At 37.3% G+C, this 14645-nt stretch overlaps 1 protein-coding gene across 1 annotated transcript in view; it reads left to right on the plus strand.

The window, feature by feature from the left end:
* NPFR (Neuropeptide F receptor) overlaps positions 1 to 14645 on the plus strand; it is a 151859-nt gene that overhangs the window by 105420 nt on the left and 31794 nt on the right. The window contains exon 4 of the mRNA XM_073961132.1: positions 14243 to 14412. Coding sequence (XP_073817233.1) covers positions 14243 to 14412 — 170 coding nt within the window. The remainder of the gene's footprint in view (positions 1 to 14242; positions 14413 to 14645) is intronic.

Raw genomic sequence — 14645 nt, forward strand, 5'->3', positions numbered from 1 at the left:
TCTCATCTATGAACATTGTAGATTTAGAATCTGCAAAAACTTTCTAGATATAAGCACCTTCCATATAAAGTTGGTTCAGGCGCAACGTGACGTTAGACAGTAATTCCTTTATCTAACAAATTGCAAATTGATATAATGCAAATTGATATAATTTGCATGAAGTAAGAGGTCAAGAGTTGGTTTTCAAGTTTAGTTTTCGTAAGTTGTACGAATATGCCCCAACAATTTAAAATACTGATTAAAAATTTAATTTGGATATTTTCTCACAAAAGTTATGGTCAATGTTACACGCTAAATACTATCCGATCATTATCAACAATTATTGGCACTATCCTTGACCAAAACTATTACCTCGTGCAAACATTTGTCAGTATTGAACTGTAATTGCGATCTATAGCGTGTTAAGGTTACACTAACTACAATTAAAACTGACCAAATTTCACACAAAAGTTCTGGTCAATTTAACCCGCTAAATATTATCTGATCATCAAGTTAAATTGCAAGCTAGTTCTCTGTCGTAAACCTAAACCTTACATAAAATTCCGCGCCGATCAGACTACCATTGCGACCAAAATTGGATACATGTTTTGCTTTTGGTCCATTTCACCCCATAAATATTTCACGATCATCGCCAAAAACGATAGAGGTCTATTCTGGACTGAATCCGACCTCCATACAATTACGAATGAAGATTGTTGAAGATTGGCCCATAACTGCGGCCTGTAGTGTGCGTACATTTTTTAGTGGACGGACGGATGGACACACATCTCAAAATCGATTTATCACGTCGAGATATGAATTTTGGTATACCACATGTGGGGTCTACGTCGCACAGTGGTTCAGAATCGTTCAAAACTCTGTAACTTTTGAACGAAGAGAGATATTTTCATAATTTTTTCTTTGTTTGACAGACAATATAATCAGCTATCCGAAGCGTTCGATTTCGGTCTAGTAGTTGAAGAGAAATTCAAGGCCAAAGTTAACATTTTAAAGTTTGTCCATAATTTGCATCAAAATAGTAAAACTGGATGCAATTTTTAAGAGAGTGAGAGAGGAGAGAAAAACAAAATGGCTTTCTCTTTTACTACTTTCTGCTCGACAAATTTTGTTGTGTGAAAAGTGGAAAGTCTGTCAACCTGCTGATTTGACATTTATTTGACAATTAAGGCAAAAGGAAAAAAGAAAACCACGCGCTTTGTCAAAGCAGAATAAAAAGATATAAAATAATAAACATTTAAACCAGGGAAATAAAAAACGATGAAGTTTATTTTGTTTGTTTTTTTTAAGCAGCCATGTTTTTTTTTGACATTGCTGCCAGATCTACTATTTTTCCGTTTCTTTACTTTTGTGCAAAACTTGTTACGTGAGAGCAATTTTCACGGTTTTCTGAGAAAAGTGAGACCTTCTCTCTATTGCTACTTTTACTATTAAAAAGGTAAAGAAACAAAGCTAATAGAAATACAAAAAATCCAATTTCTTTTTTAATTTATTTCTTTTTTAACCATGTAATTTCAATAAATTTAAAAAAGTGTTAAACGGACGGAAACGCCCGTGTACAAAAGTATATATGAACTGAAAGAAGATACTCTCGGACATCAACCTGGGAAAACGGAACTTTGTTCCAAGCTCTTCGCTAAAAGTTCTGGTCCACTAAAGTTGGAATTCACTAAAATTTAGTACCTGAGGAAAAATACAAAAGCTCACTTCATGTAAACGTTTCTTAAAGACAACAATCCTACCTTACTTACTTAGTCAGCTGGCCCATTACAGAACATTTGTTCCACAGACCGAACTAAGAAAAGATCTCAAATTCTCTCTGTTTAGTGCTTCGCTTTCTGGAATACCGCGCCTTGTCATCTCTTCACCCACTTGTTTGAGCCATCTATTCTTTAGCCTGCCAATTCTGCGTGCAGCGCCATGTGGCCCGAATTTATACGCCTTTTTAGCGGGTACATCATTGCTCATTCTTATTGTATAGCCTAGCCAATGCAATCGCTGCATCTCGATACATTTATCGTTGTATAGCAGATACAGCTCGTGGTTCATACGACGTCGATATTCACCGTCAACGCAGATTGGTCCGTAGATCTTTCGAAGAATATTTCTCTCAAAACTGCCTTATCTGCTTGTGCAAGTACCCAGGCTTCGGAACCATACATCAGCACGGGTAGTATCAGTGCTTTGTAAAGCGTTATTTATTTTTGACGAGTTTTGGCTTTGTTTTTGAAGTGCTTACTTAAGCCAAAGAAGCATCTGTTGGCCAATACAATTCTTCTTTTTACTTCACAACAGATGTCGTTTGTTGGGTTTACGGCGGTGCCGAGGTATACGAAGTCTTTTACTACCTCATAATTATAGGAGCCAACTTCAACAGTTGGTCCGAGCTCAATGGACGCATTGCGCGTCGACACCATCAACTTGGTCTTCTCGCGTTTACCGCCAGACCCACTTTAGCAGATTCTCCTTCGACCTTCTTCTTTTACTGATCGTTCAATGATATCTATATCATCAGCATACGCAAGTAACATGTGGCTATTGGTGTAGATTGTGCCACTTCTTTTGACGTTTGCCTCTCGTATAACCTTTTCTAGCAGAATGTTGAAAAGATCACACGAAAGGATGCCTCCTTGCCTGAAACCTCTTTTGGTACGAAACTATTCGGAGAGGTTCTTTCCTATTTTAACTGAAGATCTTGTGTCAGAGTCATTTTACAATGCCGAATGAGCTTTTTGGGGATACCACATTCAGACATGGCTTGGAATACCTTTGAACGTAGCGGGCTGTCGAAGGTTGCTTTATAATCGACAAAAAAGAGGTAGGTTTCGATCTGCATCTCTAGGGTCTTCTCCAGGATTTGCCGCATGGTAAATATCTGGTCAATGGTGGACTTGTCAGGTCTAAAGCCGCATTGGTATGGTCCAATTATTTCGTTGACTATGGGCTCTAGTCGTTCGCACAATATCCCTGACCCTATCTTGTAGGCGATAGGGAGAAGACTTATGTCCCTATAGTTGGAGCATAAAGTCTTATCTCCTTTCTTATGGACGGGACACAGGATGCTCAGGTTCCAATCGTCGGAAACGCGTTCTTCCTGCCAGATGAAGCTAACTAGCTGATGCATACCAGCGTGTCGTTTCCGGTTTTAATTATTCTTCAGCCGGTTTATTGCTGTCTTTACCTCATCTTAGCCGGGTGGTATACATTCAATACCATCTTCTGGGATTGGATCTGTGGTATCTTCGTCGACTTCGCTACTATTGGATACCAACAGTTTGGAAAAATGCTCTTTCCATATCCTTAGCACACTATCTGTATCAGTTACCAGATTACCTTGCTGGTCTCTACAGGAGGATGTGCCAGTTCCAAAGCCATCAGTTTGATGTTTCACGCCTTGGTAGAATTTTCGGACTTCATTCTGTCTCCTGAACATCTCGATTTGTTCACACTCCCGCTTTTCAATCTCTCTCTTTTTCCTGCGGAAAAGCCGTTTCTCCTCTCTCCTTTTCTCCCGATACCTCCCGCGTGCGCTACGTGTTGCTTCTGATTGTAAAGTAGCCCTATATGCCGCATTTTCTCTTAGGTAGCAGATGGATTCCTTGGTGGAGGCCCCTGGTATCCAAGCACTGATTTTGCGGCTGTTTGCATGGAGTGGGCAATGTTTTGCCATTGTCCTGATATGTTATCGGGACGAGGAGTGCTTTGATTAAGCAACAACAATCCTACCTACCTAACAATGAACACAATGTCTATTGTAGTTTCCGAGAAATAGCTATTTCTTTCTGCAGAAATTTGCAAAATTGACGTATTTTCCAAAATTGCGAAAAATGGTAGTCTTTAGGGCAGGCCACGCCTTCCAATGTTTTGACCTAATTTTTTGGTTTCCTTATTTTCAATATGTTTACTATAGAATCACATATAGAAATTAACAAACGGTTCCGACAAAAAATTGTGGATTGCGACGAATATTTCGCGGTGTTAGATGAATTTTTCGAAAAACACAGCTTGTGGCGTAGGGTATAATTATATTTTTGTAATATTGAAATGTTTTCTTTTGCCCACACAGAATTCATTTCACACATTATTCATATGCTTGAAAAAGGCAACTTGCCGTTTGTCTAGCTAGGCATTGTGCGTCTGGGAATATTTACCAATTGTTGTTGTCGGTAAAGATAATAAAAATCGAAATTTTATTATCATATTTCTTTGAATAGCAAATATTGTGTCAATGAATTCGGAACGTTCCCACAACTCTTTGAGTGTAAGAACCCAATCTGCATTGGGACTCTTAAATGGTGTATATACTCTTTCTTCATTTATTCTTAGTGAATGAGTGTGGTGGAACTGACTGCATGAATGCTGACTGATATTCTTTGTTGTGTTAAAATCTTTTTGGCACTTTATTAAACGTTCCGGTTGTAAATTTATTTATTTTTGTTCTTGCCAAAGGAAGAATTCAATCACAAGTGAAAGCAAAATAATTCGAGAATACCCCGCAGTGACTATTAAAATGAAAATTGTATGTTAAATGCAGCTCTAGAGAAAAGGAAAAAATGTTTGCATATTGCTTGCCATTTCCTTTTTGGTAAAAGTAGCAACAAAAACTCATAGATGAATTCTCAAATTTTTGATTGAACAAAATATTTGGATTTACATACGTACAAATGGCGAATACGTAATAAATATCATACGCCCGCACCAACACTATAATTGACATATGTATGCTTCCTTATGGACAAACTACTGGGCTTTTAAGTATTAGTGTTCCCAAGACCTATAGATAGTAATTCTTTGAACAAAAGGAGTAAAGTGTATGGATTAATCAACCTAATGGGTAAACTTAAAATAGCAAAGGATTAACTTAAAAAAGGGAAAAAGGAATTTTTGTTGATGTAAAAGTTATATTCTTATCAGAAGAAATTAATTAATTTATTATGGCTACCCGAGAAACTGCATCAAAAGACACAATGCCATTAAATTTAAATCCTTGTAGTAAACGAACGGACAGATTAAACCATAAGCATATTGTATAGGCTGGACACAGCCTTAGACCTTTGAGAAGCACATATAAATTCCATCATAAAGTTATTTCGCGATAATTATTAAATTCAAATAAATTGAAGTAGAGGAAGCTGTTGGACTGTATTGTTATTAGACAACAAAATCCTACGCAAATGCATGTATGGTTGGGATGGTCGTAGAGAAAATGTGATTAGACAGAAACTCGTTTTATCACAAAATAAAGAGAACTAGTCGCAGAAATTTTGCATATTTTGACATATTTCAAACATATGCAAGGATTTTTGGGCTGAATATCCTACCGAAATGGCTGAAATTTGGTATTAAGTTTTCTTTGGAGGTATAAAACTTTCGGTACCTCTCGATTTTCGATATTTTGTGGCCTCAATATCCCACCGAACTGACTGAAATTAGGTATTTAGTATTCGCTGGGGGTATAAAACTTTCTACCTAAAATTTGTCGGTATAGGTCCACGTTTTCATATAGCCTCCTTAGAACGGTACCTCCCGATTTCCGGTTGTTTAAGGTTGTGGCCTCAATATCACACTGAAATGGCTAAAATTTTGTATAAGGTCTTCGTTGGGGGTATAAAACTTTCCAACTGAAATTTTGTCGATATAGGCCCACGTTTTCATATAGTCCCCATATAAAGGTACCTCCCGATTTTGGGAATTTTGAAGGTTCCCCACCGAAATGACTGAAATTTGATATTCAGTCTTCTTTGGGGGTATACAATTTTCGACCTTAAATTTGTCGGTATAGGTCCAAGCCTTCATATAGCCCCCATAGAACGTTACCGTCGATTTTCGTAGGTTGTGGCTGTGGTTATACATTTCTCTATTTTATTGACTTGTCTGAAGAAAATTTTATACAGAAAAATTCAACACACACAAACATTTTTGTGCCTATTACACTGTGCAACAAGGTTTCTGTGCGGTGGAAAATTCCTTTTGGAGATGAAAGCCCTTAGTGAGTATATTAAGAACCCCCATAGGTCAAGTTTCTGAGATATCGCGCGATGAATTTTTTGAATTTTCGCCTATGATGCTTGAGAAAATAGCTTTATATTTCTGTTTGCCGTTATTGTAGCTTCGTTTTGAGATTACATGTCTTCATTCAAATCGAATGGCGAATCTTTTTGTAGAACATTTCATTGTTCTAACTCAATTCCTTTCATGTCCTTTTCGTCCTTTCTTTCTTGAACCGTAGTAAAAGTACCACAAGATGAGATTTAACAGCATCCAAATATTCCACAAAAATATTGCTCAGAGAATTTTAGGTACGGTTCTCATTGACAACTAATCGATATTGTCACGTTTTCATTGTCCGTTTTGATATTTACCCGGATTTTGTTCAGAAAAAACCTATGTTTTGTTTTTCTGTATATTCGTTATTTGTTATGTATTGGTAGGTAGACATACCCTTTGGTTATCGCTTATATTGACATTCTGGATGTATCTGAAATATTTACCATATATAGCTCCCGATATGCTGGACACGTTAATGACAAACTTTCTTGGAAAATAGATCCGGCTATCTAATATTTTGAACCGGATATAGCGATATAAAACCCGGATTTTGTACCGATTTTAAGTAACCCATTAAGCTTATATGTATACCATTAGAAAGCTAATAAAATTGCCAATCAGGGAAAATAAATTTTTTGACAGCATCTTACCTGAGTTCGGTGCTAAGACAAAAAATCCGTATTCTTGAACCGTTTTTAAGGAAAAATATCACTGCGCGTAAATATGAAGATGAAAGCTTGGTGGGTGGAATATTCTTTTTGCCGATGAAAGTCGATGAAGTTAATATTATGAACCCGGAAGGACAGTTATGCCATTGGTCAAACTTCCTTAAATGGAAAAGGCCCAATTTTTCACCAAAAAGTTAAATGTGAACAATTTTAAAGCAAGTAACGGCTGGCTTGATAACGTAAAAAAACGAAACAACATCACGTATAAAAAAATTTGTGGAGAAAGTGCTGCCGTCGACGAAAATGTTTGCTTAGAATGGAAAGAAAAACTTAAGGACCTCATAAAAGATTATGATGCCAAGGACATTTTTAACGCAGATGAGACTGGACTATTTTATAAATGCTTACCAGATCGCACTTTTTGCTTCAAGAATGAAAAGTGTCATGGTGGAAAACACAGTAAAGAAAGAGTGACTTTACTATTTGCTGCAAACATGGATGGCACTGAAAAACTAAAGCCTTTATTGATTGGAAAGTCAGCAAAGCCCAGGTGCTTAAAGAACATAAGAACTTTCCCGGTAGAATACCGGAACAATAAGAAAGCTTGGACAACTGAAATATTTAACGAATGGCTTCAAATGTTGGACAATAGCATGAAGAGTCAAAACAGAAAGATTATTTTATTCGTTGACTATTGCACTGCACACAACAGGTACCCCGATCTCAGCTTTATTAAGGTAGAGTTCTTACCGCCTAACACTACTTCCGTCCTGCAGCCTTTGGATAAGGGTATAATTAAAAATTTTAAAACATTATACCGTAAAGATATGGTTACAAACCTAGTAAATTGTATCGATGAGAAAAGAGAATTTGTATTTACACTGCATACAGCTATGCTTATGGCTTATAAAGCTTGGATGAACATAAGCAAATCGTGTATTCAAAATTGCTTCCGAGCTTGCGGTTTTGTTAAGGATTTGATCTACAATTTATCCGATGAACCGAGTGTAAATATCAATAACGAGTTTCAACGTATTCCTTTTAATTCCGAGAATGCCGTTACCTTTGAAGAATACGTAAATGTGGATAATGACGTTGGTGTTACTGGAAATCTGGGAGATGACGATATTTTGGAACAAGTTTCAGGGGAAAATGAAGAAAGTGATGACGATGATGGTGACAATCAACAAGAAGTTGTGACACATAAAGATGCAAAATCATCAATTCAAAAACTACGCTCTTTTTTATCAAATCATGCTGTTGACGAATCATTATTTAACTATTTAGTACATATAGAAAACTCAGTAGATAAAATACGAGAAAATAGCCTTAAACAACCTCATATCACGGACTTTTTTCATGTATAATTTCATTTATTTTAGTTTTTAAATCAAGTATATTTATTTAAGCTATATGAATAACAGTTTTTGTTCTTTTTTCTGAATTTTTATATATTTTTTTTCAATAAATGAAAAACCTCGATAATTCGTATTTTTTATTTTAACCTCGTTAATTCGTAATCTCGATAAATCGTAATCCTCGATAATTCGTAAAATTTTGCTGGTCCCTTGAATTACGAATTATCGAAGTTCTACTGTATTAAGTCTTCGTTGGGGGTGTACAACTTTCCACATGAAATTTGTTGGTTTGAGCGGTACCTCCCGATTTTTGGTATTTGGAAGGTTGTGTTGTATTTAGTCTTCGTTGGTGGTAATAAACTTTACACTTCAAAGTCGTCGGTATAGGTCCACGTCTTTATATAGCCCCCATATAGGCATACCTGCCGGTTTTCGGTATTTTAAAGGTTGTGCCCTCAATATCCCACCGCAACTGCTTAAAACTAGTATTTGGTCTTCGCTGGGGGTATAAAACTTGCCTCCTGAATTTTGTCGGTATAGCTACTAGCCTTCATATAGCCCCCATAGAACGGTAGCTCCTGATTTTCGGTATTTTGGAGGTTGTGGCCTCTATATCCCAATGAAATGGCTGAAATTTGGTCTGGTATTTGGTCTTCGATGGGGGTATACAACTTTCCACATGAAATTTGTCGGTATAAGCTCACACCTTCATAAAGCACCCATAAAACGCTACCTCCCGATTTTCGGTATTTTGAAGGTTGTAGCCTCAATATTCTACCGAAATGGCTGAAATTTTGTATTTAGTCTTCGTTGGGGTATATAACCTGAAATTTGTCGGCATAGGTGCACGCTGTTGAACGGCCTCCATAGAACGTTACTTTTAGTCCGGTCAAAATAGACATGCGTATAAGGGGGAAATAGCAAAAATTCCCACAAAGCTGAATTTTGGTGGAGAGCTAGGGTTAGCCATTAGAAGTAACGTCCTAAAAGTCCCCATCGATCCCATGTGTGCAAAACAAGTTATTCGGGGTCAAAGGTCATTTTTGGAGGCATTATTCAGTTTTTTTAATTTTTCTCAAAAATGGTAAGACTTAGCAAAAGCCGGCTAAAGTAAAAGTTGTAGATTCAATAATTGTCTACAAGAGTGGTCTTTATGATTTTTAAAAAATACTTACCATTTTCGAGATATCGCGATCTAAAGGTTAAATAAGAAATTAGCCGCGTAAGTACATTATGAGGCGAACCGGTTAAAGTAACGACACTATGTGGTAGATACTTCCGTAAGCTTTCAGACGATATCCAAGAATCGGTTCATTAGATCCGGGTCTAACCCGGTTTTTAAATTTGGCCTTTCGGGTCGAATAACCGGCGAACCGGATCCGCAACCGTTGAAAATTATACATTTCCGTAATCAGCGCAACAAACCTTACCTTCGGACAAAACTTGAAAAAAAATCGGAGAGTTTTCGTTGGGGTCGTTCCCTTTGGGCTTTCGATTACACATGTGGGTTAAATGGGCTATTTTTGCATAAAATGACTCTAACATTGAATAACTCTACTAAACAAGCTCCGATTTTGTTGGAATTTTTTTTAGAAGATAGCTATAATTTCGCTCTTCAAGAAAATATATATATTTTTGGGGGACAGACGCGATTACTTCGCTTATTTTAGCCGGTTCGTCTGAATATGTGCATATTTCCCTTATAAGTGCATAAAAATCATGTGTTTTTTAGAACAGCTATATCTCAAGAATGGTTCCTTCTAGGAAAAAAATTATAAAGGTCAAACTTGTAGATAATTTTTCTGTCTACAATATTTACTTTAGTCACTTTTTGATTAGATCAACCGTTATCAAAAAATAAATCCGAAAACCAAAAAACCCTTAAAATTTGACCTTTGACTCCGAATAATTTTTTTTTGCACGCATGGGATCGATGGGGACTTTTAGGACGTTGCTTCTAATGGCAAACTCTAGCTCTCCACCAAAATTCAGCTTTGTGGGAATTTTTGCTATTTCAATGTCTATTTTGACCGGACTATTTATTCAACCGGAATAAATGAAATGTGGTATTTAGTCTTCGTTATAGGTTAGTGGCGACCAACGAAATACCATCACACGAAAACGTGTGAATATATGATGAAAAAAGCCACACCAAACTGATGTTCATAGTTTGTTTTTGTAAATGTACAGAGTTGGTGAGGGAGAGAAGCAAAAAAAAAAAAAAAAAACAAGTAAAAAAACCTTAACTTTTTATACCATAAAATTTTCTGAATTAAAACTAATAATTATTTTCTTTCCCGTCCACAATTTTAGTCCGAGATATTTTGCGACCAGGTAAAAAGCATAAAAATGTATTCAATCGGTCGGGAACCTTTTATTGGGCTATATCAAAATGTGGACCTACATATGTTTTTGGCGGAGAAGTTTTGTGACCACTGGGAACCTCAAATGTCGTATTCCAGACACTTATGTCAACTGTACCTAAAATCCAAAAAAAAACCGAAAATCGGGAGGTACCGTTATATGAGGGCTATACCAAAACATGGACCAGTATTGACAGTTTTTCGAGATGTTTTGTGAAGACTGGGGACCTCACACGACAGGTAGTTCGTTCGCAAAATGTAGCTACAGTCCTCAAAATACCGAACATCGGGAGATATCGTTATAAGGGGGCTGTTCCAAACTGTATACCTATATTTACAGTTTTTGGAGGAGATATTTTGTGACTACTGGGAACCTCAAATGTTGAATTACAGGTAGTTCGGTCAAAAGTTCTGGCTAAAATCACCAAATACCGAAAATTGTGCGGTACCGTTATATGGGGGTTATACCAAAACATGGATCTATGTTGACGGGTTTTGGTGGAGATGTTTTGTGACCACTGGGAACCTCAAATGTTCAATTGCTGGTAGTTTGGTCAAAAAATTTAGTTAGAATCCTAAAATAACGAAAATCGGGAGGTACCGTTATATGGGGGCTATACCAAAACATGGATATATGTATGTCAACAGTTTTTTGTGGAGATGCATTGTGATTACTTTGAATCTCAACTGTCAACTTACAAGTAGCTCAGTGAAAAAATTTTAGCTAAAATCCTCAAAATACAGAAAACCGGGAGATACAGTTATATGGGGGATATACCAAAACATGGACCTATATTTTGTGACCACTGGGAACCCCAAACGTGAAATTACAGGTAGTTCGGTCAAAGAATTTAACTAAAATCCCAAAAATACCGAAAATACCGAATATGGGGACTGTACCAAAAAGTGGTCCGATATAGCCCATCCCAAAAATATAGCGCTCTAGCTCATTTATTGCGAACGCTGTGTTACAAACAGAAAAACAAACTTAATATACCCTTCATACTATGCTGGAGGATATAAAAAAACAGCGCTGGGTAAACGCTTAATATACTATCATTACAAAGAAAACTTACCTGCTATAGACATAAACATTATTCTAGGTACAGAACATTCCTTGCAAAAAATCAGATGGTATACATATGTACACATAGTCCTCAATATAAAGGTAGCCCCAGGATACAAAACCTAAATTCGGATAATTGTAAATAATGGTTCATGTTTTGGAAAGAACAGCGATGACGATCAGACGATCAGGAAGAGCTTAATTTAATAAACGAAAGGAAACTAATTGTTCATATTTACTTCGAAACAGTTCATTGTGGAAGGCATAAAAAGTTTGGACCGGCCGAACTTAGCGCCGTTTTTACTTGTTTGTTAGTTTATATTTTAGTCATTAATTCAGTTAAAATTTCCATAACGTTGTTGATGGCCACTGAACAATTCATGGTCAGAGTTCAATCTTTGAAATTATATGAACTATATGGATATAGTTCCAATAGTTCCTTGTCGGGAATAGGTCCTTGGTACTAGCTCGTTCCGGAACTACACAATTCTACTTTTTACGAGCCCTTATAACGAGTGGTTTTACCGAAGGCTGAGGTTACCTCAGCCGCTGCCAGGGTCGACTCAAGGACCCACAAACCTTAAGTAAGATGAGACACGATTGAAGTGTGCTTCAGAGTTTTATTTATATAATTTCGTAAACATAAGTTTCAGATAATATGGAGATAAGTTGATATGTTGGTAAAGTTGGGGAACAGCCTCGGGTGAAATCGCTTCGAGTTGGTCGGTATGAAGTAGGTGGTAATCAGCGGATAGAAGATGGGCTGGGTAGTTGACAGTCGGTCGATAACACTCGGCTCGGAAATAGTGAAATCGGCAGTCTTCTGATCGTCAGCAATACTCGGATTGGCAATGGGTCGGTAGTTCCCGTTGTTGGCGTATCGCACGGCTCGGCGTTATTCGGATTGCAGTCGGATCGGTAGTCTTCGTGTGTTGAGTTCGGCTCGGTAGTCTTCGGGTGTTGAGTTCGGCTCGGTAGTCTTCGGGAGTTGAGTTCGGCTCGATAGTCTTCGGGTGTTGAGTTCGGCTCGGTAGTCTTCGGGTGTTGAGTTCGGTTCGCTAGTCTTCGGGTGTTGAGTTCGGCTCGGTAGTCTTCGGGTGTTGAGTTCGGCTCGGTAGTCTTCGGGTGTTACTATGTAAAGAGAAGAGGCGGGTATAGTTAGGCAATAGAGCGAACGGATCGCAAGGAGCGAACGAATCGACATGAGCGAAGGAATCGACAGGAGCGAACGAATCGGCAGGAGCGAACGAATCGCAGGAGCGAACGAATCGACAGGAGCGAACGAATCGACAGGAGCGAACAAATCGCAAGGAGCGAACGAATCGGCAGGAGCGAACGAATCGGCAGGAGCGAACGAATCGACAGGAGCGAACAAATCGCAAGGAGCGAACGGATCGACAGGAGCGAACGAATCGCAGGGCCGACGGCTGTTGCTAGGTTCGGTTCAAGTGACTGCGGACAATGCCACACGTCTTATCTTGTACTTCGTTTAACGCCAGCACTCGACAAATTCAGCGACGAAAACTAAACATCTTATCCATCTGGGTTTACGGAGTGAATGAGAATTATTTGTAAGGCGAGTTAACCAGGAAATACACTGAAGTTTGAATAATGTTCGAATAGAGTAGTAACTATGCATGAAGTTGGGATTATGCATGCACAAATAAGGTACTTTTGTATTGATACTGGATGTAATGTCAGAGAGGCGGTTTGGTAATGTAACGGTCACGTTACACCCTGTACTTACCGATTACCCGAACACGTCTTTGCCCTACGTGTTATTGTGTTTATTGTCTTCTGTAACACCGTAGCTGTGTTAAATTGTACTTTTAAAGCTACATATCCTGTCAGCATTTGGAAGTGAGTTTCTCACTTCCTCGCCTAAGGCGTCACTTCCGAGATATGCCGAGAAAGATCGTTGGTGCATTACAGAAACAATTTCTATAACATTATGACGGTTCTTCTTTTAACGAGTGTGCAGACACTTCTGAGTGACCTCAAAGCCGATTGTTTACATTTTTTTAAGAATTCAACAAATTTGAACTATATAGGACATTTTTCTATCTGATGATTATATGACACGGTGTTGCAGTGCTAAAGATGCTCATTTTGCACTTTGAAGGTCCGTGGTTCGATTCCTAAACCAGACAACCACATCACATTTTTAAAATGACAAAATATAGGGGGAAATTCTTTAGTGTTTCAGCTAAGAAATATAAAATCTCTAAAAGCGTACTTACCTAAAAAATAAAATAAAATTAAATAAAATAAAATACTAACATAAAAATAATAATAAAATTATCAATTTTTTTTTTAATTTTAAGAACTGTCGCGGGAATGACTTGCAGAAGTGTCGCTGAAGTGACTTCCAGGAAGTGACTGCGGCGTGTTTCTTATGATCAATTTATCAACATTTTTCTGCAGACACATGCTTCTTCGTATATTTAGCATAAATATTATCCTTCTGATTACTATTGCACAAATCTATTCAACATCTAATTTACAACACAAAAATATTACTGTCCCCTTTATTCCACTGTGCCATTCCGATGGATTTTACTTAAATAAAGTAGTAAATAAATCACAATTTATCTGTATTAACTCTAAGTCTTCTGAGCTTTATTAAACAGGCAGGCAGGCAATGACGACCATATCGCTTGCTTCTTGCTTAATAAAAGCCAACAATAACAAAAATCATACATCTAATTTTGTCATGTTTATATTTGTTTAACGTTTTCCTAGATTTATTGCTGTGCTTGGTTACGATGCCTTTAACATTAATGGAAATATTATCAAAATATTGGCCATTCGGTTCCTGCGCAATTCTCTGTAAAATGATTGCCATGCTTCAGGCACTGAGTATATTTGTATCGACAATATCAATTACAGCGATTGCCTTCGATAGATATCAGGTGAGTAAATAATCCCATGAAGATAATTTTTTTAATTTATACCTTGACCCGAGCTAATGACGGTAAAAACAATAAATGCGAAAGTGAATTAAGGAATTTATCCTTAATAATACCCGGAGGTGTAAAGTTTGTTAACATCTCTTGGGATTGAATTGATGCGCATTGTTATTGTATGGAGTAAATGTAATATAAATGTGTTTGTGTTTGTTTGTATGGCAAAGGAAATCAAATGT

Source organism: Musca autumnalis, unplaced genomic scaffold (assembly GCF_047663935.1).
Source record: "Musca autumnalis isolate F117 unplaced genomic scaffold, ASM4766393v1 scaffold_1, whole genome shotgun sequence".
NCBI lineage: Eukaryota > Metazoa > Arthropoda > Insecta > Diptera > Muscidae > Musca > Musca autumnalis.